Source organism: Hirundo rustica, chromosome 21 (assembly GCF_015227805.2).
Source record: "Hirundo rustica isolate bHirRus1 chromosome 21, bHirRus1.pri.v3, whole genome shotgun sequence".
NCBI classification, from domain to species: Eukaryota; Metazoa; Chordata; class Aves; order Passeriformes; family Hirundinidae; genus Hirundo; species Hirundo rustica.
The window spans coordinates 4,271,953-4,297,356 of record NC_053470.1 but is presented as its reverse complement, the minus strand read 5'-3'; the positions used below and the strand labels follow the sequence as shown (position 1 = coordinate 4,297,356).

Below are 25,404 nucleotides of genomic sequence, written 5' to 3'. Positions count from 1 at the left end.
AATGCCACTCCCAGGCTGACAGTGAGCAGGGCTCCCCACTTTTGTCCTTCTGACCAGTTTTGTGCATTTGGTCCTGTAGTTCCATGCAGCCACAGGCTTTCCCCTTGCTCGTGGGAGCTTTTCTGGGGGCTGTGGAAGCCCTTGCTGCGGCAATGGGTCTCATTGGTGGTGGCAGCAGGACCCTGGGATCAGCCAGGTGTCAGAGCCCCTTGTCTCAGGGGAAAGTCACAGGGCAGTGGGGATAAATCCTGAGGGAAACCTTGCTGTGTCCCCAGAGGTCACCATCACCTGGGGAAGTTTTTCTTGCAGGCATTAGTCTGCAGCTCTAGGGGGATGAGAACACCCAGCCTCTTCCTGAAACTCAGAGCTCCAGAGCGCAGGGATGGCACCACTTGCCCTTGTGGCCACACTGGCATGAAGCCCTTTGCAGGAGTGGGGGTTTGGCACGGGTTTTTCAGCACCCCTGCTCCCTGCCAGCCCACAGGCCATCTCTCCTGGCTCCTGCTGGCTGCAGTTTGGGGTGTGCCAGGCTCACTGCCGGCCATCCACAGCAGCATTCCACAGTGCCCAGCTGGGGCTGCTGGGCTGGCCCATGCCCCAGCACTGCAGGCCGGTGAGGGGACACAGAACAACTGTAAAGCATTCTGGAGGTCACAGAAAGGAATGTGTTTGGGATTCTGCCTTGGTCAGGTCAGGCTGATTGGTGCCTTTGAAATCCTCAGTGTGAAACATGGAACTGGTCTTGTACGGAGGGAGCTGGTGCAGGATGGAGGCAGGCAGCTCAGGGGAGCACCTGTCCTGGGGGGTTCCCTGCGTGCTGCGCTGGTCTCGTGCAGTGGAACCAGTGGTTTGTGGCCAGGCACAACAAGGAGCCTCACAGCACGTGGGGGTGATGGGCAGCAGCCTGCCTGGCCGTCAGTGGCCGTGCAAGGCAGCCCTCGGTGTGAGCTCTGCAGAGGACATTTGTCCCCAGGGGCAGCAGAGCTGGGAGCAGGGCTCCTGTTCACACCTGGTGCTAGGAGAGGGAGCCTTGCCTGGAGCTGAGGGTGCACGAGCAGGCAGGGACCAGGCTGGGATGAGGAGGATCGGCAAAGTGCTCTGAGAGACTCATCCACCGCCAGCGCTGATGCTGCCACAGCCCCACTCGCGTCTTCCCTGCCACCCCAGCCCTCCCCAGGGAGGAGCTGGGAAGGGGCCCAGGTGAAGGTCCCTGGCACACTCCTGGGCAGTCCTGCCCGTGCCCTACACTGCCCTGGCTCTGGGAGAGGTGCAGTGTGAGTAGCCAGCAGTGCTGTGGGGCACAGGCGTGGCCCCACTGTCTCTGCTATCATGCTTTTTTTTCATTCTCTTTTTTTTTTTTTTTTTTTTTTTTTTGTGTTCTCTTTTTTTTTTTTTTAATTTTTTTTTTTTTTCCTCGTTGTTTCGTTTTTATTTCCTTTCGTTTTCCTTTTTGTTCTGTCTCCTCGTGTTTGGTCCCTAGGAGCCAGCGCTAAGAAACAGGGCGAGGACTTAGCGGATAATGACGGTGATGAAGACGAAGGTATTTCTGTGCTCGAGGCTGCCCACTGCATGACACGCAAAGCAGCTCCGTTTGCCCTCCATCCGCTGCCACCCCCAGGGAGCCCTGTGTGTGTCTGTCTGCCGTGCCAGGCAGCTGCGCGGGGTGGGGGGCAGGCTGGCCGGCTGTGCAGGGCACCCAGGACCTTCCCTTCCTCCAGATGTGGGGGGGAAAGCTCATGGGGTTTTGGGTTTTTTGTTGTTTTGTTTTTTTTTTTTCCCCCTGCTTTAGGAGAAGTTTGCTCCTGCTCAGTTGGAGCGAGGGCAGGGAGGAGAAAGCATGGCAGCTTGGGAGGAGAGAAGCCCTCGGGCACCTGGGCCCATTTCACCCTGAGCCCGGTCACATCCCACCTCCAGCCTCATCCCTCCAGAGTCAGTGACATGCATCTGGGAGCCAGCAGCCTCCCCATCCACCCTTGCCTGGCCCTGCCGTGGCTGTGCCAGCAGCATGAACACTTGGCAGCCAAAGGGCATCTGGCCCTGCACGGGAGACCCAGGGTCCACTTGGTTTCTGCCCACTTCTCTCCTTCCTCACCCACTGGAAGTGAGGTCCTGCTTGCAAGCACCAGCCAAGACAGGGCAAGGGGCCTTTCAAGCAGGTGTGATTCTAGATGTATGCCAGGGCTAAGCAAGCTGCAGAATAGGCTATTTTTAGTAGGCAGGGCGGTTTGTCTGCAGGTTACGTGTTTGGCTGCAGAGATGTGACGAGGAGGCAGGAGGAAGGGTTGGCCAGGGGGCAGCCCCAGTGTGCTGAGCACAGTAAAGCCTCACGGTGTGCAGAAGGCCCAGAGCAGCTCGAACAAGGCCTGGCAGATGGCATTTGAGGTCTGGGAAATAGATGAAAAACTTTTTCCTTGGCAGTACTAACACCCCGTTGTTTACTCCGGCTAACCTGTGCCCCACGATCCCTTGTACCAGGGCGTGAGCTGGCACTCAGCCTAAGCGGCTCGGCGGTGCTGAATCCACGTGCACCAAAATGCGCTGCAGCAGCTCCGAGCTGTTTATTTCCTGGTGCATCTCTGGGCATTGCTGCCGTTCTGCTGCGAGGAGAGCCCTGTGTATGTCAGGGAGCGGCTGCAGGATGGAGGAGAAGACACGGGCACAGGCACTGATGTTCCTGCCCCTCACGTTTCAAGCAGGTGGTCCTGGGGAAAAAAAATTGTCCTGATGTAGCTCTGGCACACAGGAAATGTCTGTCCTGGAGGAGCTGCAAGCACTTTTTGCTCCCCCGGTCTGTGCATTTGTCTGGCTACGTTCTGGCAATAGGAAAAGAGCCAGCACGAGCTTTGGGTTTGGCACAGCCTCATTCTCCTGGAGGGGAGAGGTTTTCTGTGTTGGAGACCTTTAGCCATGCCGTGGGCCACAGCTGGAGGTGAGAATGGCCACAGATACCCACCAGCCCGGGCTGCAGCCCCCCGCAGTGGGCAAGCCAAGGGAGGATGGACGCGGGCAGGGGTCAGGCGTGGGTGAGGGCGTGAACAGCCCAGCCGGGCACTGGCGTTGGTGTGGCTGTGCCCCGGGAGTCCCCGTCCTGTGCTGCACTGCTGAGGGAGGCAGGCAGGGAGCAGCAGCTGCCTGGGGCAGCTGAGGCCAAGCAGGCACTGCCAGCCCACCTGAGCAGGGTGCTGGGCGTGAGTGAGCACAAGGGAGGACAAAGAGTGAGCACAAGGGAGGACAAAGTCCGTCGGTGCTGGATGGCCGGCCCAGGACAGGGCTGGGCAGCGCAGGCACGTGGGACCTGGCGATGTCTCCGTGGCGGGTGCTGCCGCCTCGTCTGTGTGACGTGGGCACGGGTGTTTTTCCCTTGTGATTCCGTGAGGGATCGCCAGCCAGCGGGGCAGGAGGGGCAGGACGTCCCCTGGACAGAAGTCGAGAGAGGGAGCGTGGCTGCTCCCCGCCCACCAGGCTCCCGCAGTCCTTCCTCCCCGGCCCTCGGGGGTCCCATTCCCCATCCTCACTCCATGCCTCATGCCCTGTCCTCGTCCAGATGCCGTGCTCACCTCCCTGACACGCACACGTGCATACACCGTCTGCCTCATCGCCATGTCTGTGTCTGGGCACGGGGGTGCCGTGGGTTTACATCCAGACAGGCAGGTCTCTGCCTTCCCAGGGGAATGGGAAGGGGGAGTGGGAGAATAAGACATTGGAGCACACATCAGTGCCCACCCCTCCCCGCCTTCTAGGTCCTGCACACCCCCATCCCTGCCCCCCTCCGCAATGCCAGCTTCCAGGACTCACGGAGTGCTTGGGTCCAGCCAAAGACAGGACACGGGGCTGCATCCCGGGGCTGGACCCTGCACCTCCCACCCACAGCGGACCTGACCTGGCTCCCACACGGTGCCAGAGCCCAGCTCTGGGGAGGAGCAGCGGGGTCCAGCCAGCGTCCCTCCCTCACACGCTCAGACCCCGGAGGGGACGGCAGTGTGGGGTCAGCGCAGCAATGGCCACCTCCCAGAGAGGGGCTGGCAGGGTTGGTTCGGTGGTGTTTGGCTTTGGGGGGTCCATGCTGGCCCCCGGGAGAGCTCTGGCTTTGGCTCCTAAGCCCCCTCCCTGGTCCTGGCAGCTGGCATTGCCCTTGTACTTGGTCTGCCTGTCGGGCAGGGTGCTGCGGCCGTCGGTGCGGTGCCGTGTTTAACCACCTCTCCTTCCAGACATCCGGGACAGCGGGGCCAAGCCGGTGATGGTGTACATCCACGGTGGCTCCTACATGGAGGGCACGGGGAACATGATAGACGGCAGCATCCTGGCCAGCTATGGGAACGTGATTGTCATCACCCTCAACTACCGCGTTGGAGTGCTCGGTATGAGCCGGCTGGCGCGGGCTGTGCCGGGCAGTGGGACAACCCTGGTGTCTGACCGGGCTTGGAGCAGCCTGGAAAGGGGTGGAGGGGGGCGTGGAGCCCGGTGGGATGCGCTGTGGGCGCTGCCCCTGCCTTCCGCCACGTGGCACAGCCCCCGGCGCACGGTGGCAGCCTGGTCTGGGTCCTGGCACCAGCTCTCCAGACACAAACTGGCTCAGCTGAAAGCAAATATTGGTTTGTGGTTAAATGAATAATAAATGTGTTTACCCAGCATCTCCTCCTGAGCGGGCTCAGAGCGGTGAGGTGCCAGCGGGTACTGCCGGGCTGTCCTGGGGACCTGGCAGCTCTCCCTCCCTGGGCACAGGCAGCCTCCAAGCCGGTTGAGCTGCTGGGACCCCCTCAGCAAGCCACCGTGACGTGGCTGTCTGCAGTGGGGACCACGGAAGCGGGTGGGGTGCCCTGCAGAGGAGGGTGGCAGCCCTGTTTCCAAAAGCACTGGTGACTTAGAGAGGCAAAATGAGGACAGAAGGTCTCGTAGAAGCAGCAGAAACCCCCCAGGGGCTGAGACACGGGAGGCTTGTGTGGAACACCACTGCTCTTTCCCTTAGCAGCATGAGGACAAGGGGTGTAGAGGTTTTGGGGAAAGCTCCTTTCCAGCCAAGCTGCTGGCTCTCTTCCTGGCCATCCAGCCTACCGCGGTGCTCTCCCTTGGCAGCTGGGCTCCTGCCTGGTACCTGGGGCAGCACATCCCTCTGATGGCCTCCAGAGCCCAGAGTTTCTCGTGGAAGATGATAATTAACCTATTCGAGGGCTTTTAATGTTAAAAGTCGGGCCTTTAAGGTGCAGAGTTAAGGTGCAAAGTTAAGACACATGAGTCACAATGGGACATTAGACTTAAGTGGTGCGTTCATCATTTCCATGGAGGTGGTGCACCACACCCAGCCAGACCACCTCCAAGTGCCAGCACGGCCCTGGGGCCGCTCCCTGTGTGCTGGCTGGGGTTACCTGCCTGCATTTTACCTCGGGCCCATGGTTTTGGCTTCCTGCTTAACGTCAAAGCAAACGAAAGAGTGATAACTTATCTTGGGTGTTTCCTGTGCTTTTGAAAGCATTTCTCACCTTCTTCCTCACTGAGAGCCTTTGTGTTTTTGGCTGCAGTCGGTTCCTCTCTGCCCAGCCCACCGCCTTACATTTAGAGAGCCTCCCCCAGCCCACCCTAGTCCATGGAAAGCATTGGCTGTGCACACACTCGCCCTGCCCGCAGCCCCTGATGCTTTCTCAGCTTTCCTCGGAGCTTGTGTGAGATGTCTTGAGCAGTTCTGGCACAGGTGGTGGTATGGGTCAGACAGAGCTTTGTGGTCTTTACCCTGTCACTGCTTGTTGTTGGCCAAAGAGGCTCCCCGAGGTTTGCAGCTGCTCTCTCAGCCTTTCACCCCTCTGTGCTGTGCAGAGGAAGGTGGCTGGAGCTCCGTGGTGTCCCTGCTCCGGCTTGGAACTCACAAAACTCTCTTGGTAGCATGGTCTCGGGGTGGGATAGGGTCCCACAGAAGCTGCCCTAGGTCTGGGGAAGGAGGGGTGGGAAATCAGGACTTTCCCTGTTTCCTCATCCCTAACTGGGCTCCCCTTGGCCCTCAGGGTTCCTGAGCACAGGGGACCAGGCTGCCAAGGGCAATTACGGGCTGCTGGACCAGATCCAGGCGCTGCGCTGGGTCAGCGAGAACATCGCCTTCTTCGGGGGAGATCCCTTGCGGATCACGGTCTTCGGCTCCGGCATCGGCGCCTCCTGTGTCAGCCTGCTCACCCTCTCCCACCACTCTGAAGGTAGGTGTCAGCCGTGCCCGAGGGTGCTGCGAATGCCAGCAAGCTGATGCCAACCCAAGGACAGGAGCACGCCCGGGCGCTGCTGCCCAGCCTAACAAAGTCACGGCTGCTTTCTAATCGGGCACTGGTGAGAGCCTGGACCAGGACTGGGGAGCAAAACCTTCTCATCGTGGGCAGAAAGAGGCCAGTGGGAGCCAGGGATGGAGTGGGTGCTCCCTTGTGAACAAGGCTGCAGCCCAGGGCCAGCACCTTGGCATGGGGACCCCTCCCAGTGCTCCGGTGTTCCGAGGTGTGGAAGGGGTGTAGAGCGTCGTGCTGGGACCATCACTGGGAACAAGGATCTCAGTGCTAGGAAAAGTGTTCATACTGCAATAGAGGGGAAGGCAGAGCACCCCAGGCATCCCTCCTGAGCCTGGGGAGGGATGGAGGGCCCTGTGTTGTGGGGCTGGGAGAGCTGGAAGTGTTCCACCTAGCAAAACACAGGTGGAAGTAATATGATTAATATCTGTAAATATAGCAGAGTGTTTACTCTAAATAAAGAAGGGGATTATTTATGCTAAAAGATTGTGTTGGAATAAGAGCAAATGCATGTAAACCACCTGCAAAGACATTTACATCAAGCACGGAGGGGTGGGGGGGAAATTAACTGTGAGACTAGAGGTGTTTTTGATAAACCTCCTAAAGGAAATTATAGGAGCAAAGCCTGAACTGGATGTAGTCCACAGGGGAGCAGCCTGCCAGGGATCTGCTCCTGAGCTTTCTGTGAGGGTGCAGCCATCTTCCAGTGTCCCCAGGTGTGATGCTGAGGAGAAAAGGACAAGTGTAAGCAGTAGACACGGGCACGAGTCTGCCCTGCAGAGACACGCAGCAAATTGCACTCGAAGCCGATGTGAAGAGCTGCTGCCCTGCTCCACAGCCTGGGAATCACACAGACCTCCAGAACCTCAGCAGGGCTGATGGCTGATGATGGGGAGTCTTTTACAGGCTGAAAGCTCCTGCAGGAAGTAAAAGTGTTTTCTCTGCCCGTATCCAGTGTGAAAGGCTGTGTAATGCGTTCTCAATGCTCCTAAGGGTGCCCCTGTCCACCGTAGGAGTGCAGGAGCGCGTGCTGGGCTGCCCAGCTGGCCCCAGCCTCTTGCAGGGGTCCAGAATGGAGCAGCATGGAGAGAGGCTGAGGGTGGATTGGCAGGGCTGCTCCTTGTGACTTTTCAGCCATGAAAAACAGTCCTGCCACTACATGCACTTCTCAGGTGATGGCTACACTTAATGCCACCAAGCCCTGAACCTTCAGGACGAATCCTCTGCTGCCCAATCCAGCTCCAATGCCTCTGGTGTGCCCCCCTGCATCTCAGAGGTGCTGGGTGCCCACTACCCTCACTGCTGGGCCAGGGGAGCTGCTGCTGGCTGTAAATGCTGTGAGGCACGAGGGGAGTGCTCAGTGCTTCAGCCAGTGTCTCATAAAGCCAAATGGCTGTAAAATGACCTCAAAAAAAAAAAAAAATTCCCTGTGCCAGAGCGCCCATATCCGCTGGGATGGGTGGCTGGCTCTGGGAACAGTGCTAACTTGCAGCCTGCAGAACAGGTGGGTTTGTTTTTACTGCATCAAAATAAAACTTCTGGTGATCACAAGCCGTTAATGAGGCTGCTGATCTGTGCCTGCTCTGCCAGGTGCTGCAAGAGGCAGACACTGGAGGCTTAGTACAGCACATGTTGGGGCTGGCTGCTGGGGAAATCCACAGCTCCCTGCCAGCTTCAGGCCTTGTAGGGTCGCTCTGATCCCTCATCAGTGACCAAAGTGCTGCTTTTCTCCCCCGCCAGCCATGCCAGGGCAGGAGCAATCTCTGCCAGGCAAACTTTATCTCCCTCCCCTTCTCTTTGGGGGCTTCTTCCCTTTGCTGCCAGCCCTCCAGATCTTAATTGGAGAAGGCACCCAGCACCCTGCTTTGAGCAGGGCTTGCTCCAGACACCCCCAGAAGTGTTTCCAGTCTCAGCTACTGGGCAAAGCAAAGAGGAAATCAGGAGCTGGCAGCAGCTGGTGGCAGTCTGCAGCTCTAACCCACCCTAGCCCCAGCACTTGATTCCAGGCAGCCAGTCCTGCAGGAGGCAGGGCGTGCTGGGACCCTGACCTTGGAGGGGAACTGGAAGGAAAAGGAGAACTTCACCTTCTTGCCTGGGCCTCAGCAGGCTGGAGAGGTCCAGTGTGGAGTGCAGGGTGCTGATGCCTCCCTGGGGTGCTTGTCAGGCTTCAGTCAGGTGCTGGCATGGAGTGGGAGGAGATGACGAGTCTGGGCTCTCACAGAGTCCTGGGTCCCTCTGGATCAGGATGTGGCCATGCAGAGACATGGCAAAGGGACATGACCAGCTATTGGTGACATCAGCTGCCCTGCACTTCCCCAGGGCCAGAGCCCAGCCTGGTGGGTCTGTCTGCAAGTGATGCTGCTGGCAGGGCGCAATAGCTGCTGCTGGGACAGCATCTCCAGAGGGGCAGGAAACCCCATCCTGGCTCCTTGGCACGTGGATGATGGCGCAGAGCAAGCAAACCCATGGCCAGTCTCCAGCCTGTAGGCTGGGTATGGCTTTCTAGGGCACCAGGAGGTGACAAACAGAGCTTGTGACTTCTCTTTGTCCCAGTGCATGGGACTGTACGTCAGGTACTTGGCAGAGGGAGGACCGTGCATGCAGACAGGGGCTGTGGACACGGTGGCTGGGAGCCAGGAGCCTCTGAACACTTCAGTTGCGGGAAGGTGCTGCTCTGCTTCTCTGCAGAGCGGCACAGCCTTGGTTGCACAGGGGTTCTCTGCGTTTGGGGGTGCCAGGGGCAGCCCCATGGCCACCACGCTGCTGTGGCAGCACCATTCACGTCCACCTGGAACAGTCCCTCACGGCGAGCGGGGTCTGGCAGGGGGGCAGGCAGCACTTGGGGTGCAAAGAGGGCTGGTCAGAGAGCAGGGACCCCTGGGTGCACCCCAGGCTGGCTGCCTTTCACGGCCCAGAGGCTCTGCTTCCTCACCACCCTTTGTATTCTGAGCACAAGCACCATTGACATGGGACTGGAGCGAAGCCACGCATTTCTCTGCCTGGGCCAGGGCCTTTGTGGCCTCGTTTTCCAGGGCGAAAGTCCACTCCCTCTGTGTTCCTGGTGGCAGAAAGGCCCTCTTTGTGCATCTGGCAGCGCGCTCCTGCAGGGCTGGATTGGCACTGAGCAGCCCCAGCTGGGCAGGAAGCAGCAGGGAGGGGGTCGAGGGGGACTCTGACAAAGCGGTGGGGTGGGACACGGCAGGGTTAAGTGTCCCCAAGCAGGCGTTAACCCTCCCACAGCCTGGCTCCTCAGTGAAGGAGGTGCCAACCTGGGCTGGAGGACGGTGCTGGGCCAGGGGCAGCCTTGGGGCTCAGGTAACACATCCCTGGGCTGGCTGGGGTAGCACGGGCTGCTTGGCAAGGCCACGCTGTGGTGCCACCGTGGCCCCTCTTGTCCCCACACCAGGACAGGGATGCTGGGTCATCCCCTGCAGTGGGATCCTCAGGGAGCACAGCAGCCCTCGGTCGCTTCCAGGAGCACCCACTTGCATTCCCAGCTGTCAGAGCCCCCTGTGTGAGCCCGGCTCGGCAGGCAGCACAGCTCAGGGACAAGGCCAGGCGTGGGCTGGAGCGCTGGGTGCTCGCAGGGGTACAGGAGCATCAATGCCTTCTCCATGCTGCATCCTGCACTGCAGCACTGGCATGCTGGAACCCTGCTGAGAGCTCCCTGCACTCCCTTGCCTGTGTTGCAGGTCTCTTCCAGAGAGCCATCATCCAGAGCGGCTCGGCGCTCTCCAGCTGGGCAGTGAACTACCAGCCTGTGAAGTACACCAGCATGCTGGCTGACAAGGTGGGCTGCAATGTGCTGGACACGGTGGACATGGTGGACTGCCTGAGGCAGAAGAGTGCCAAGGAGCTGGTAGAGCAAGACATCCAGCCAGCTCGCTACCACGTGGCCTTCGGGCCAGTCATTGACGGGGACGTGATCCCGGATGACCCAGAGATCCTGATGGAGCAGGGCGAGTTCCTCAACTATGATATCATGCTGGGGGTCAACCAGGGTGAAGGGCTGAAGTTTGTGGAGGGTGTGGTGGACCCCGAGGACGGCGTCTCGGGCAGCGACTTCGACTACTCGGTCTCCAACTTTGTAGACAACCTGTACGGCTACCCTGAGGGCAAGGACACCTTGAGGGAGACCATCAAGTTCATGTACACGGACTGGGCCGACCGGGACAACCCCGAGACACGTCGCAAGACTCTGGTGGCCCTCTTCACTGACCACCAGTGGGTAGAGCCGTCGGTGGTGACAGCCGACCTTCATGCCCGCTATGGCTCCCCCACCTACTTCTACGCCTTCTACCACCACTGCCAGAGCCTGATGAAGCCTGCATGGTCCGATGCAGCCCACGGGGATGAGGTGCCTTACGTGTTTGGGATCCCCATGATCGGCCCCACAGACCTCTTTCCCTGCAACTTCTCCAAGAACGACGTCATGCTCAGCGCTGTAGTGATGACCTACTGGACCAACTTTGCCAAGACAGGGTGAGTGGGGATGGGTGCCGTGCCCTGGGGGTCTGCACTCACTGCAGCTGTACTCCCTGGGCTGTGCTGTGGCGGGGGGGGTTATCATACCTGGTGTGGGACACTGAGCTCGCCGTGCCCAGAGCTCCCCGTGTGCTGCACCTTCACTGGGGCCATGGCATCAACCACAAAGCTTAGATCATGGCCAGCCCCTGGGACAGGACCCAGCCAAGCCGCAGGGGTGGGGAGGCTTTTTCGCCCTGGTTATCATGGGTGAGACTTGGCCCAGGGCTGGGTGCTGCCCAGTCGTTCAAGACCTTTTGCCAGCCCACCCTGTGCCACCACCGGCAAAGGTCCCCTCAGTTTCCACCTCTGCATCCAGCCCTCCCTCTTTGCTTCTTTGGCTTTTCCCAGTGCTAGTTGTGTTCTGCCTGTGTTTCACAGGGATCCCAACAAGCCTGTCCCCCAGGACACCAAGTTCATCCACACCAAGGCCAACCGCTTTGAGGAGGTGGCCTGGTCCAAGTACAACCCCCGTGACCAGCTCTACCTGCACATTGGGCTGAAGCCACGGGTACGCGACCACTACCGGGCCACCAAGGTGGCTTTCTGGAAGCACCTGGTTCCCCACCTGTACAACCTGCACGATATGTTCCACTACACCTCCACCACCACCAAAGTGCCACCTCCCGACACCACACAGAACTCCCACATCACCCGCCGGCCCAACAGCAAGATCTGGACCACCAAGCGCCCCGCCATCTCCCCCGCCTACAACGGCGACAGCGGCAAGGAGAAGTGGAGCCCGGAGCAAGAGGCGGGCACTCTGCTCGAGAGCCCCCGCGACTACTCCACCGAACTAAGCGTCACCATCGCCGTGGGCGCCTCCCTCCTCTTCCTCAACGTGCTGGCCTTCGCCGCCCTCTACTACCGCAAGGACAAGCGCCGGCAGGACACGCACCGGCAGCCCAGCCCCCAGCGCGGTGCCTCCAACGACATCGCCCACGCGCCTGATGAGGAGATGCCCTCCTTGCAGGTGAGCCAGGGGCACCACGAGTGCGAAGCCGTGCCGTCCCACGACACCCTGCGCCTGGCCGCTCTGCCCGACTACACCCTCACCTTGCGCCGCTCTCCGGACGACATCCCGCTCATGACCCCCAACACCATCACCATGATCCCCAACTCGCTGGTGGGGCTGCAGACCCTGCACCCCTACAACACCTTCACCGCCGGCTTCAACAGCACGGGGCTTCCGCACTCACACTCCACCACCAGGGTATAGCTGCCCGCCGCCGGCGCACACGCATGCACGCACGCACACACACGCAGCAGACACTGGCAGAGGGACCGGCGGGGCACGCAGAGCCCCCGGGCAGCGCCCACGGACGGTGCAGCTCCCAGCCCAGAGACCTGCGGGGTCCCAGAGCGGCCCCGGCGCTTTCTTTCGTTCCTATCTAACTTTTGAGAAGTGCTTTGACTCTCCCGGCCTCAGGGCCCCGTGGGTTGCCCCGGGACGCCAGTGGGGTGCAGGAGGGACACGGTGTAACCCTGCACGACCCACCCGAGCAGGTGGGCAGGGGGTACCCCGCTGTCGATGGCCACGGGGCTCCCAGTGCCTCCCAGTGAGGCGATCGCATCCCCAGTGCTGAGCCCGCCGAGCACCCTGGGACCGACGAGGAGCGGGACCGGGCATCCCTCTCGGCCAGTGCCCAGACATCCCCAGGCATCTTGGCAGCCCTGGAAAAGGCTCCTTCACTGTGCTGAGAAGTGGCCCCAGGCCATGGTGCTATAGGCAGAGGGAATGGGCAGGGTCCAGGGACCTGGCCTTGTGCCGGCTGCGGGCGCTGGGGCTGGTGCCGGGGCTCAGGGACCCTGGGAGTGCGGCCCTGGGCTGGAGACTCGGCACCTCTGCCCCTCTTTGCGCTGCAGAGAATCTCTTTTGTGTCAGTCATTTCTCTTTGCAGAGACGTTTTTTAAGCAGATCTTTAGTTCTTTACACACTAACGGAGTCGCCGCGTTTTGTCCTTTGTAAAGATTTTAAAACCAAGTGTTCTTGATATAAAATAAAAAGCCAGTTAGAAGCCAGCGTGTGCGCACGGTGCCGGCCCCCCATGGCGCCCGCCTGCCGTGGGTGGGCACCAGGCAGGGCGGTGCCTCCTGCACTGTGGGGCTGCGCTCTTTTGTATTTTTTGATATTCTCCCTCCTCTGTCACCCGTGCCCACGTATCTCAGCCAAAAAGCCTATCCAACGGCCTGCCTGCGAGCACCCCCGCCCCGGTCCCTCACTGCCACCACCGGCCAGTGCCACCCACCGCCCCGTGTGGGCATCACCTGCTCCGAGCACTGTCTGTTCACTCCCGTGAACCCGGGATAGCCCCTCATGCTCCCCACCCTGCCCTGCTCCCCCAGGAGCATCCCACATCCCTTCACCACTGCCCCGGGGCCATGCTGCGCCCTCCCTGCCCATGCTGTCGCCCGAAAGCAGAGCCAGTGGTTTGCAGCCCGCGGCAGGAGCGGGGTGACGGGAGCAGGGCGAGCTGCTCACCAACATCAACTCTGCCTCCTAGGCTGCTTCCACCGGGGCCTTCACCCCATCGTGGGGCGACCCCAGCTCCGGCATCCAGGACGTGCAGCTGGAACAGACGCCTGGGTAGGGACTCTGGGGGCGATGCAGCCTCTGTGGGGCTGGGGCATCCGCTGGGCTGCGGTGGCCACCGAGCCACAGGTGGCTCTAGGCAAGTGGCTTTGGTGTGGTCGGGCGTGGAGGAGCCGCAAGGGATGCCAAGTGGGGGTACCCCAGTCTCAGCCCCACCCAAGGTCAGCACTAGCACCTGGGGCCTGGGGAGGCAGGAGAAAGGGACAGGTCCTTGTGGGGACACCAAACCTTGTCCCTGTGCAAGACGGTCCGGCTGGCAGACGCTGCCCGTGCTGGCGGCCGTGACGCACCGGTGCCGGCTGGCCCTGCTGCCTGGGGCCAGCGCATCGATGGCCCTGCTGGCCCTGCTGCCCCGGGGCCAGCACAACGCCTGCCCTGCGCCCCGCCCCGGCCCCCAACCCCGCGCAGGGCTGAGGGTGAGGATGCTCGTTGGAGAATGTATTTATACCCTGTCACCCGCGCAGAGTAACAGATTCCAAATAAAACAGAAGTGATATTTTTAATAGCTGTGTGTCTCGCCTCTTCTTGGAGCATGCAGGGCCCGGGGACAGCCGGGCTGGGTGGGGTGCCTTGTGCTGGTCCTCGTGTCCCTGGCACCACAGAGAGGCAGCAGGAGGACCCTGGTATCCCCACACCGTGTCAGGGTGCTGCACGCCCAGCGCAGCGCACATGCGAGCTGGCACCGTCCCATCCAGGACTGCCAGCACCGAGTGCCACAGTGGGGGGGTGTCCCCACATCCCCCCAGCCCCGCTGCCCCCAGCACTGGGACCCCACGTGGAAATGCATCTGTCCCACAGCCCGCTGCGAACTCCGAAACCCTTCCCCAGCCTTTCCCAGCTGAGCTCCCCTCCCCCTACTTGCCAAACAGAAAAGCTGCTGGTTTCATTTCTTTTTAATGTAATTTCAACTGGAGTTGCCACGGAAACCAGGAACGGAGTTGGGGGGGGCTGAATTGCCTCCAGGCAGCGTGCAGACACTGGAGCCAGGGCTGAGGCCGCGAGCCAGGGGAGCCGGGGCGGGCAGGGGGACAGGCTGTGCAGGAAACTGAGTGTGGGGCTCTGCCCTTCTCCCCCGGGGGACCTCTGCAGCTCCAGTGCCATGGGCACATGTCACCCTGTTCAGCACCGTGCTCCGGACTCTGTGCCAGACACCCCTAAAAGCCCTGGTGCTGCCCATTGGGGCATCCCATAGGATGCCCAGTGCCCTCCTGAAGGGGTGATGCCTTTCTGCTGCAGATTAGGGGCTTACCCTGCCTTTTTGTCCCCTCTCTCATCCTTGCACAGCCCCAGCTGCATGCTGCCACATGTGCCAGCATGGCCAGCCCAGCTAGGACCCCAAGGCAAGCTGGTGACAGACAAGCCACTTCTATTATGCTCCTGCCTTTGCGAAACTCCTGAGGCTGCCATCTGTCCAGGGTGTCCTTGACCATCAATAGCTTTTCTTTGGGGACCTGGCAAAGCTCAAGGGACACTGTATCCCAGAGGGTACGAACAGTTAACATCTGCGTGACAACCGTGGGACATCCTCTGCTTCAGGGGACGTGTTTAGGGCTGTTGGCAAGGAGAACCGTAAGGGAACTCAACTGCAAAGGTGTCCCTGGCATGAGAGGGAGTCAGTGACCTGTGGCTGGCCTCTGGCTACTCGAGGATTCACGGCCAGCAGGAGGGCAGGGATGCTGCTCTTCACAGAAGCATCACTAGGATAGTGCCCTGGCCCTGTTCCCCACACCTCTGACGCACCCAGGACACAGGAGAGCAGACTCACAGGCAGGCAGGACAAGCTGTTAAGTCTTACACTGCAACCCCCTCTGCCCTGTGCTGCAGCAGCACAAAGGATTTCTGTGCTCACCCACTGCCAGTGACCTTCCTGGCAGTTGACTCAGAGCAGAGGGTTTTGTCTCTCTGAGAACAGCAGCCCGGATCCAGGGATGCCTGTGCTGCTGCCAGTCCAAGCCTGGAAGCCCAGCAGCCCCTGCACTGCAGCGGCCGTCCAGTGACAAGGCTGGAGAAGCCTTCTCCCTGCCTGGAGGAGAATGGCCGGGCAAAGGAGATTCCGGAAGCCTCCTCCGCAGTCCTCCCGGCAGTGGAGATGTTTCAGTGACGGCTCAAGCTTGATTTCGTCCATCCATACACACTGGTGGGCTGTGAGTCCTCTGACCCTAGCAGGGTGCCAGCAGCTGCGTCACCCCAGCACCACCATCCGCATGCTGGCTCAGTCCTGCCCATCTCATCAGCTTGTCTGCGTTAGACGTGCCCACGTCTTTGACCTCTTCGCTGCAACTTCACGCACTAATTAACCTCACAATTAGCGTCATTAACAAAGAGCCCGCTTCTGGCCCACGTGGTCGCGGGCGGGGCAGTTTTCTGAGTACTGGAGGTATCGCCGGTCACTGCTGTTCAGCACAGCCCGTCCTTGACCGATGGCTTTTGCAGTTTAACCTAAGCCAACAGGCGAAGGGGCTGCCCGGGGACTCTGCTCCTCCCAACCAACTCCCTGCCAGGACAGCGGGCGGGCGCCGCGCTGGACAGCAACAGCCCGCCTTCCTCCTCCTCTTCTTTCCTGTTGGCTTTTTATTTTTTTTTTTTTTTCCCTCCATTTTTCGTGTTCCTCAGATGGATTCCCACGCCCAGCCCCGCCGGCGCTGCCGCGGGCACGTTCGGCCCCGCCGCCCCCGGCCCGGCCCCGCAGCGCCACCTGCTGCCACGGCCGGCGACCACCCGAGCCCCCGGCCGCCCCCCGCCAGGCTCCCGGTGATCCCCAGTCACCCCTCACCAGGCTCCCGGTGATCCCCAGTCACCCCTCGCCAGGCTCCCGGTGATCCCCAGTCACCTCAATCCTGGCTCCCGGTGATCCCCAGTCACCCCTATCCCTGGCTCCCGGAGATCCCCAGTCACCCCTATCCCTGGCTCCCGGTGTTCCCCAGTCACCCTCAATCCTGGCTCCCGGTGATCCCCAGTCACCCCTTGCCAGGCTCCCGGTGATCCCCAGTCACCCCTTGCCAGGCTCCCAGTGCCCCCCCCAGTCACTCCTGTCCTGGCTCCCAGTGATCCCCAGCCATCCCTTGCCTGGCTCCCAGTGTTCCCCAGTCACCCCTTGCCAGGCTCCCGGTGATCCCCAGTCACCCCTTGCCAGGCTCCCAGTGCCCCCCCAGTCACTCCTGTCCTGGCTCCCGGTGATCCCCAGCCATCCCTTGCCTGGCTCCCAGTGACATCCAGTGACCTCCGCCAGGCTCCCAGCGCCCCCCAGTCATCCCTATCCTGGCTCCTAGTGACCCCCAATCATCCCTATCCTGGCTCCCAGTGATCCCGAGTTACTCCTTGCCAGGCTCCCAGTGCCCCCCAGTCACCCCTATCCCTGGCTCCCAGTGATTCCCGGCCACCCCTTGCCTGGCTCCCAGTGATCCCCAATCACCCCTTGCCAGGCTTCCAGTGCCCCCCAGTCACCCCTATCCCTGGCTCCTGGTGATCCCCAGTCACCCCTTGCCTGGCTCCCAGTGCCCCCCAGTCATCCCTATCCAGGCTCCCAGTGACCCCCAGTCACCCCTCGCCAGGCCCCTAATGACCTCTGCCTGGCTCCCAGCGCCCCCCAGTCACCCCAATCCTGGCTCCCAGGCCCCCCAGTAAGACCCACAGACGGGCCCCCATCTCCCCTCTCCCCACGCGACCCTCCCACTGTTTTTCGTCCCACTTAGCCCACCCAGTGCTCACCAGTGTGCCCTCCTCTCGACCCCCCCAGTGACCCCCACCCAGCCTGGCCCCACCAGCCCCTTGCCCGTCGCGTCCCGCGGGATGCCCTCGCCAACCCCTAGAGCCCGACCAAGGTGCGGGAGCCGGGCGGTTCCGCCGGGCGCCGCTGACTCAGGCGGCGGCGGCGGTGGTTTATCAGAGACCGAGCTTGTGGCCCCGATAGCCCCAACCCGCCCTGCAGCACCGGCCAGCCCCGGTATCTCACTGCCCACCGCCCGCAGCCCGGCCCGGGGGCCCAGGACGAGCAGCAGGATCGCCGTGTCCCACACGGGGTGCTGGGCGGCGGGACCTTGAAGCGGGCCAGCCGAGTTAATCGTTGACAGGCTTGTTTGCCTTCTCCCGGCTGTACTTTTACATATTAAATCTGGGTTTTGGTGGCTCCCCAGGGAGCCTGCAGCAAGCAGATCGAAGCGCTCCAGGAGCTGGGGGTACCCAGAGTCATCCCCCGGGTGGAGAGCGGGGCTGTGCCACGGTGCATGTGCCTGGCTTGCAAGGAATGCAGCGGGGAGGATGCTCACAGCAGGGGAGTGGGGCCACGGGGACCAGAAATCTCCCCGGGGACTATCCTGTGTGGCTGGCCCTGTCCCGGTGCCGCAGCAGCCCCGGGGCTGGCCCCGGGGGATGCTCAGCTGCGGCGGTGGATGTGGGTGGGTGTGAGCCGGGCTGGACACACCTGCGGTGTTTACTTGGCGAGTCCTGGAAGGAGCAAGGCTCTTTGGGAGGGGGTGGGTGACGTGCCTGCAGGGCAGTATAAAGTCCAGCTGCGCTGGAGGCTGGCTGCTGCAATCCCAAAGAGCATTTGATTGTCCCGGTGTTGAGGTGAGAACCTGGAGGGCGCAGCACCGTTGCGGGGGTGGCCGCATGTCCCCCAGATGGGGAGCACCAAGGGGGTCAGAGCCGGGGCCAAAGGGGGGCTACAGCAGGGCTCGGCCCTGGGCCTGGGAGAGGAGAACCGGCAATGCTGGCCCTTGAGGGGGAGCAGGGAGAGGGGAGATGTGTGGGCACAAGCGCCGTCCTCGCGGCTTTGCTGGACGGGCTTTGGCCGCCGCTGTTTGCACAGCTCCGGGTGCTCGCACCTTGGGCTTAGGGGCGGAGGTGGCATTTCTGATGGCACGGATTGCCCCGCCAACCTACGGGCAGCCAGCTGGTAGGGTTGGCTGGATATGCTGCTCCCCACCCGAGGCTGGGGACAAAACCCAAGGGACGTGGGGCCATCGCTGCGGGGACGGGGCACAGTGTGACGGTGTGGCTGGCACACCAGCCCTGAGGGGCACGGGGGCTGTGCGAGCACAGGGATTGTTGTCCCCAGCAGCAGCCCCAGCGCACAGCCGGCTCCTCCGGACCTTCTCCCGTGCTTCCAACCACACACGCGGGGCAGCTCCGATGCCCTCGCAGGCGTTGCTGCTGCCGGCGCCGGAGCCTTGAGGAGATGGCAGGGCTCACAGCAGCGGTACCCAGTGCCACCCAGGCCCGCCGAGCGCTCAGGGCAGACCCGTGTGCCGTCCATGCGGGATGGGCACGCAGCCGGGCTCGGCCGTGCTTCCTGGGAAAGGGAGCTCCGGACGCTGCGGGTGACCTGTCCGGCACAGGGACGTGTGCGGCAGAGCCCCGAGCACCCCGCGGCCGGGCGGGGGGGCTGTGGCCGTGGTCGGCGGGGAGGTGGGAGTGGGTGCAGGGCCGAGCAGCGGGAATGCTGCACACAGGCACTTTGTTTGGCCAGGGTGGGCGGAAGTCAGGGCGTTAGATCTGAATGCTAAAGTGTGTTGTTCAGGGGCCGATAAAGGCTCCATTGTATGTAAATAGTTTATAAAGCAGCATATGACTTCCAGTGCAGGGCAGTGGCAGAGAGAGACGAGGGCAGGCGGAGCAGAGCTCTCCTGCGGGAGGCATGAGACCTTAGAGGGGCCACTGGGGGCAGCTTGCGAGGACCCTTCCTCACCGGCAGGTACGCGTCGCCAGGATCCTCCACACTGGGGGTGGCTGGTCCCAGTCTCCCAGACCCGTGCGGGAGTGCGAAGCAGCTCCCGGGGCTGCTCAGTGCCGGTGGGTGGCTCTGGTGGGGCGGGGGTCTGCGCTTGGGAGCCAGGGGGTCGCCCGGTGTTCCCCGAGCATGGATGGCTCTGGGAGGGTGGCAGCGCAGGGCTCACGGGGGGAGCCCCCAGCTCAAGGCTCCCTGGCCCTGCTCCTGCAGATAATGGGCGGACAAAGGGAGGCACTGGAGCCCATGAAGCTCCTGGGGACTACTGGTAGCCAAAGAGCTCGGCACTGGCTACTGGGGGTCCCTGCACAGTTGTGGGAGCTTCGCCCCCTTTCTCTATGGCAGCTGTGGGTTAGGATCCCTGTGCCAGTGTGGGGCAGGACTGGAGCATCTGCTGCTGATGGGGCAACAAGTCTCCTGCCCGCTCTGGCCAAAATGCTCCCTCGAGCCGTGTCAGGAGCGGGAGCCATGCTGCCATCCTCCTGTCTGTCCATCCTCCTGTCTGTCCATCCTCCTGTCTGTCCATCCTGCTCTCCAGCCGCCAGGGCTGCCACCCAGTTGCTCCCAGGACCCTTCTGGGGCTGTTGCCACTGGAGCCAGGAGCTGCTGGCTCTCAGCCAGGGGTCCCTCCTGCTCCTAACACCATCTCTCACCGCTCTCTCCTGCAGACGTGAGAAGCGATGAATTGGGCCGGCCTCTACACGGTGCTGAGCGGGGTGAACCGCCACTCCACCGCCATCGGGCGCATCTGGCTCTCCGTCATCTTCATCTTCCGGATAATGGTGTTAGTGGTGGCAGCCGAGAGCGTCTGGGGGGATGAGAAATCTGCCTTCACCTGCAACACCCAGCAGCCTGGCTGCAACAGCGTCTGCTATGACCACTTCTTCCCCATCTCCCACATCCGTCTGTGGGCCCTGCAGCTCATCCTCGTCACCACACCGGCCCTTCTCGTGGCCATGCACGTGGCCTACCAGCAGCACCAGGAGAAGAAGCTGCTGGTGCTCACGGGGCACGCGGATCCCAAGCACATGGAAGAGGTCAAGAAGCACAAGATGAGAATAGCGGGTTCTCTGTGGTGGACATACGTCTGCAGCGTGGTCTTCAGGCTGCTCTTCGAGGCCGTGTTCATGTACATCTTCTACATGCTCTACCCGGGCTACCAGATGATGCGGCTGGTGAAGTGCGAGGCTTACCCCTGCCCCAACACCGTCGACTGCTTCATCTCCCGGCCCACCGAGAAGACCATCTTCACCGTCTTCATGCTGGTCACCTCCAGCGTCTGCATCATCCTCAACATGGCAGAGCTGGTCTACCTGGTGGTGCGGGCCTGTGCCCGCCGAAGCCAGCACCACTCCAACCCCTCATCGGGGAAGAGCTCCTTCTACGGGCACAAGCATTCCTCCGAGTACAAGCAGAACGAGATCAACCAGCTGCTGACAGAGCAGGACGGTTCCCTCAAGGACATGCTGCGCCGCAACTCTGGGCTGCAGGAGAAGGGTGACCGCTGCTCTGCCTGCTAGGGCCACCCCTGCAGCGGCCCTGGCCCCACAGTCGCCCCATGGGCCTGTTACTGTCCCTGTCCCAAGGATAGCATCCCTCAGGCGCGAGTCTAGCTCTTCTAGATGGCCAGGAGGGCATCTTGGGCCATTAAATCTCCATTCTCAGGTGCTGCCTCCCTCCTTTCTGCTCTGGCCGGGATATGCCAGGAGCTGGGGTGTCAGTGTGGGGTGTCCATCCCTGCACCCAAGCCCCGGTGGGTGCCACGAGGGGCTGTGGGGGCTGCAGTGTCAGGGCTGAGCTGGGGCTGCGGCTGTGTTGCCCTGGCAGCCGGCAGCAACCAGTGACCCCTGGGTGGCATTGATCAGTGTCCAAGGGCTTGCGCTCCCCCAGCACCAGCCCCTGCAGCCCCGAATATAATTAGAAAAGTGCCCAGACCAAAAATAGAGGGAAAAAACTTTCCCCAGTGGCTGTTTCATGTGCCAGTCACGATGAAAGCCAATGGGGCACGCGGCTGCCTCGTGCCCCGATAACCCCACGCCTGCTGTTGGGTGACCGGACAGACGGAGCAGGCAGACCTGTCCGCACCCCACGGAGGAGCTGGGGACCAGCTGCTGGGAAGGGGCCCCGCAACACCCCCCATCACCCACTGACAGGAGCGGACGGCGCGGGAGCACGGGGCTCTGCCCCACGCACCGCCTACGGTGAGAGGTCCCCGTGCCGGATCGCCACCGCGGTTGTTCCCCGTGGTGCTCCCAGCTCTCTTGCTGGAGGCCTTTGCTCCCCCTGCCCTCCTTGGGACAGGTTAGGGGGGTCCCCTGGGACAGCTTTGGGTTGGGTCTGCGCACACCTGCTTGAGCAGGGAGTGGGGCGGCATTTTGGCGGGTTGTGGGGCGGCTGTGTCTGGAGGGCGGCTGTCTTGCAGGGCACCACAGCACCGCGTGCCATGGGGGACTGGAGCCTGCTGGGCCGGCTGCTGGAGAATGCCCAGGAGCACTCCACGGTGGTGGGCAAGGTCTGGCTCACCGTCCTCTTCGTCTTCCGCATCCTGGTGCTGGGGGCAGCCGCGGAGCGGGTCTGGGGTGACGAGCTGTCTGGCTTCTCCTGTGACACGCAGCAGCCCGGCTGCCAAAATGCCTGCTACGACAGCACCTTCCCCATCTCCCACCTCCGCTTCTGGGTCCTGCAGATCATCTTTGTCTCCACCCCCAGCCTTGTGTACCTGGGCCACATCCTGCACCTGGTGCATCTGGAGGAGAAGGCGCAGCAGCGAGCGGCAGCACGGGCCAGGCGGCAGCGCCCCCGGCAGCCCCAGCTCCCTGCAGGGAACACGAGGGCACGGGTGTGCATGCGGGGGGCCATCCTGAGGACGTACGTCTGCAACATCGTCTTCAAGGCTCTCCTGGAAGTGGGCTTCATTGTGGGCCAGTACGCTTTGTATGGCTTCCAGCTGAAGCCCCTCTACACCTGCAGCCACTGGCCTTGCCCCAACACTGTCAACTGCTACATCTCCCGGCCCACTGAGAAGACCATCTTCGTCCTCTTCATGCTGGGGGTGGCCTGCGTGTCCCTGCTGCTCAACCTGGTGGAGATCTACCACCTGGGTCTCACCAAGTGCCGGCGGGGGCCAGGCCCCAAGTCCCGCATCCGAACCGCTCCTGGCGGGCCTGTGGGGCCTGGCAGCACCTACGTCACTCTGCCCAGGGGTGGCAGCCCCCTGGCTGCTGGCAGACCCCCCCGGGGCCTGGCACCACTGAAGAAGGCAGGTGCATGGCTAGGGGTGGCTGGTGGGTCCCACAGGGACGTGCGGACGGCAGACCTGGCGGTGTGAGCTGGGATGGTCAGGGATGGGCAATGCATGGGGGTCACAGCGGTGGTTCTGTCTCCAGCCTCTGCCAGGCCCAAGGCATGGACCCCATGGCCAGCATGAGAGCCGGGCACAGCCCTGGGGGCACCGCTCAGCTGTTCCTGGCATCCTGGGAGCAGCAGGGCTGAGAGTAGAGCTTGGGAGGGGGAGAAAATAAACACTTCCTGCGCCTCACTTGACTCCTGCTCTGCTCACAGGCACTGGGGCACTGCTCTCCAGCTGCTCCATCCTGCGGACACACCGCATGGCCAGGGCAGGGACACTGCTGGGCTGGGTGGGGCTGCAGCACCGTGGACCGAGGGCAGGGACAGGCAGGCCGTGCCTTGCTGGCACCTATGGCACTGGGGCAGGGGATATCACCACATGCCAGAGCTGGCAGGACAGCAGGGCCCAGGTAAGGTAGGAAGTGCAGGCAGCACAGGCTGGGATGGACAGGAGCGTGGTGCAGAGCAGCACAGGGACACTGGCCCTGTTCTACAATGCTCACCCTGACCAGGGGGTAAAAAAACGGGCTGCCAAGGTTTTCCACATCTTTATTTGAAATGAATGGTTTCCAGAGACACAGGGTTAGTCCTACTGCCCTGGCATCACTACAACAAGACTGGTGAGCAGCTCACTCTCCACATGGACACAGAGAACAGATGGCCCCAGGCCAGGGCCCAGAACAATATATACAGGCTCAACAGGAGACCCATGTACAGCTCAAGAAAACCAACCAGAACACGAGAAGGGGCAGGAGGCAGCACGGAGTGGCACAGCTGGAGCCAGACTTGGCCTGGGCAGGGCGCTGGCAGCCTGTGGCTGTGGGAGGGAGGGGGAGGCCAGGCAGGGCTCCCTGCTTCTGCCAGCAAATGCCTGGGCCCCTGGCTGGAGTGGAGGTTCCCACTGATGGCACCTTGCACAGGGGAGGGTGCTCACACCACGACAGGGAACAGTGGGGAGAGAGGGGCAGCACTGGCATGGACCTGTCTCCATCAGTTTTCAGCAGGCTCAGCAAACATTGACCAAAGAGAGAGAGGCATCCTGGCTGTACACAAGGGAGGTGTCCCTGTGGCGAGGCCAGATCTCTGCCCACAAATTCCAGTACGAGCTCCATCCACTCCCTGCACCCAACCCAAATGTCTCCTGCACTGGGACAAAAGTTATCCCCTTGACCCAACAGCTGCCCCTGCCCACTGGGCTTGAAAAGACAATCCTGCCCCAGCAGCAGAGCTACTGTTCCTGCCTTGATACCTCCAGCCTTGTGAGAGGAATGCTAAAGGAAGAGGGAAGTAAAAGCTTCGGGGGCCACTGGTCCAATGGTGCACTGCATCTTGTGCAATTCCTGCTCTGGGGCATGGGGAGAGAGGGGCAGGGGTGGGAGTAGGGGAGGGACAGGGCTGGGCAAGGGGAGCTGCCCCAGGGACTCTGCCACCCCTGTGCCATGGGAACGGGCCCTGGGGAAGATGGCTCACCCAGCAGCCAGAACTGGAGACAGAGCTGAGTGCGGGGGCCACGTACGTAGGGGATGCCTGTAACGAGCAGGGTGGGAGGTCCAAGTCTGGTAATGACGCAGGGACAGCACTGCTGCAGCACCATCCCCTCCTACGCTGCACGGCCCCTGGCCTGCAATGGGAAGCAGCAAGACGAGGTGTCCAGGGCTGGAGTGCAGCCAGTCCAGCCGCACCTTGCCCTTTAGTCCACGTCATCCTCCAGGCTGCTGAGCCGACTGTGCTCCTCGTAGATCTCCCTGACGGCCAGGATGCGGTTCAGCATGCTCTCCAGCATGCTGCGGTCCATGGGGATCACCGAGTACCAGAGCGGGGACTCGGCGATGCACGACCGCTCGGGCTGCAGGTAGAACACATCGTTGCGGTTCCGCAGGCTCTCGGGGCTGTGGGGAGAGAGGAGGGTGAGACCTGGGACATCAGCTTCAGGGGCTCACGCAGCCTGCTCTGATGGCTGTTTAGCAACCGGAGTTCAAAGCTCATCACAGCCTCTCATCATCCAGTAGGATAAGGACACAAACTCAACCTACAGCTCTTTGTTCAAGACCAAAACCCCAAACCACCCAAGCACTGGATTCCTGCTGCACATTCCTGCCAGTCTGGAGAAGGGCAAGAAGTGGAAGAGGCCAGAGAGAAGCATTCTCTCAAACTTGGTCTGGTCAAGCAGCACAGAACCTGGGCAAGACTGCGTGCTCATGTACAAATATTTGGGGAGCAGCAGTCACTGCACAGGGTTCCATCAAAACTAAGAAGTAGCCCCAAAATGGCACATGCCTCTTCTCTAAAGAAAGCCTCACCATTTGGAGAGATAAAACTCGTAAAACTTGACTGGGCATCGGAGGGGATTCATCCTGTTCTCCCGCTGCTCCAGCATGGGTACCTCCTCCTCACGCTTCCGTTTTCCAGAGCCGCCATCTGCAGAGAGGCAGAGAGCTGGATCATGGCTGGATCCTGATGGGGGACACAGGGGGAGGAACAGAGGTGTTCCCCCAGACCCACCTCGGCTTTTCTTCTGCTTGGCAGGAGCGCAGTAGCGGATGCTCACCACCTTTGTCACGCCACGGGCCGTGGTGCACTTGCGGGACTGGCGCACCACGTTGGTGAAGGAGAGCTGCATGTGCTCCTCTGCTGTCTGCAGCCCGAAGAATTTAGTGTTGAAGAACATGAGGGTGTTGAGAAGCACAAAGGGTGAGTAAACACCCAGCTGTTTGCACTCCCAGAGGTGCTCCTCCTCGACACGGGAGAAAACTGTGTCTGCAACACACAGAGGGAGAACCAGGTCAAATCAGCAGTGGCTTTGTGGCAATCCCTTCACCCTGCCCAGGAAAACCCACTGCAAAAGACTGATGCTTCACAGCATCTCTTTTCACAAGGTTGTTTCTGCAGAGCCATCAGCAGAGCTTAGAGCTCTGCCCAGCCATAAGCCTCTCCAGATCACAGCCAAACCACAGGTG

The 25,404-nt window shown here is 61.7% G+C and overlaps 4 protein-coding genes across 13 annotated transcripts in view; 3 read left to right on the top strand and 1 right to left on the bottom strand.

The window, feature by feature from the left end:
- The window catches only part of NLGN3 (neuroligin 3), a 38,313-nt gene extending 25,514 nt beyond the window's left edge, over window positions 1-12,799 (top strand). For 3 of the 4 annotated variants that reach the window (XM_040084090.1, XM_040084091.1, XM_040084089.1), the window contains 5 exons: window positions 1,481-1,540; window positions 4,209-4,358; window positions 5,994-6,179; window positions 9,950-10,739; window positions 11,163-12,799. In XM_040084090.1, coding sequence (XP_039940024.1) covers window positions 1,481-1,540; window positions 4,209-4,358; window positions 5,994-6,179; window positions 9,950-10,739; window positions 11,163-12,000 — 2,024 coding nt within the window. In that variant the 3' untranslated portion in view covers window positions 12,001-12,799. The remainder of the gene's footprint in view (window positions 1-1,480; window positions 1,541-4,208; window positions 4,359-5,993; window positions 6,180-9,949; window positions 10,740-11,162) is intronic. The other variant, XM_040084093.1, reaches the window with a different exon arrangement.
- Window positions 12,800-17,850: 5,051 nt separating this feature from the next.
- Window positions 17,851-20,763, top strand: GJB1 (gap junction protein beta 1). Of its 2 annotated transcripts, XM_040083889.2 has the most exons (3): window positions 17,911-17,940; window positions 18,951-19,066; window positions 19,768-20,763. In XM_040083889.2, exon 3 carries the CDS (start codon window positions 19,780-19,782, stop codon window positions 20,617-20,619), a length of 840 nt encoding a protein of 279 aa, XP_039939823.1. In that variant the 5' UTR covers window positions 17,911-17,940; window positions 18,951-19,066; window positions 19,768-19,779; the 3' UTR covers window positions 20,620-20,763. The 2 variants fall into 2 exon arrangements, with proteins under 2 accessions (XP_039939824.1, XP_039939823.1); XM_040083890.2 differs by lacking the exon at window positions 18,951-19,066 and having other exon boundaries at window positions 17,851-17,940.
- A 779-nt stretch (window positions 20,764-21,542) lies between these two features.
- LOC120761990 (gap junction alpha-3 protein-like) lies at window positions 21,543-22,637 on the top strand. Its single transcript, XM_040083888.2, has one exon. It carries the CDS (start codon window positions 21,543-21,545, stop codon window positions 22,425-22,427), a length of 885 nt encoding a protein of 294 aa, XP_039939822.1. The 3' UTR covers window positions 22,428-22,637.
- A 345-nt stretch (window positions 22,638-22,982) lies between these two features.
- The window catches only part of ZMYM3 (zinc finger MYM-type containing 3), a 32,102-nt gene continuing 29,680 nt past the window's right edge, over window positions 22,983-25,404 (bottom strand). For all 6 annotated transcript variants that reach the window (XM_040083870.2, XM_040083876.2, XM_040083871.2 and 3 more), the window contains 3 exons: window positions 24,950-25,204; window positions 24,748-24,865; window positions 22,983-24,336 (listed from right to left, as the gene is read on the bottom strand). In XM_040083870.2, the coding sequence (XP_039939804.1) occupies window positions 24,138-24,336; window positions 24,748-24,865; window positions 24,950-25,204 (572 nt within the window). In that variant the 3' untranslated portion in view covers window positions 22,983-24,137. The remainder of the gene's footprint in view (window positions 24,337-24,747; window positions 24,866-24,949; window positions 25,205-25,404) is intronic.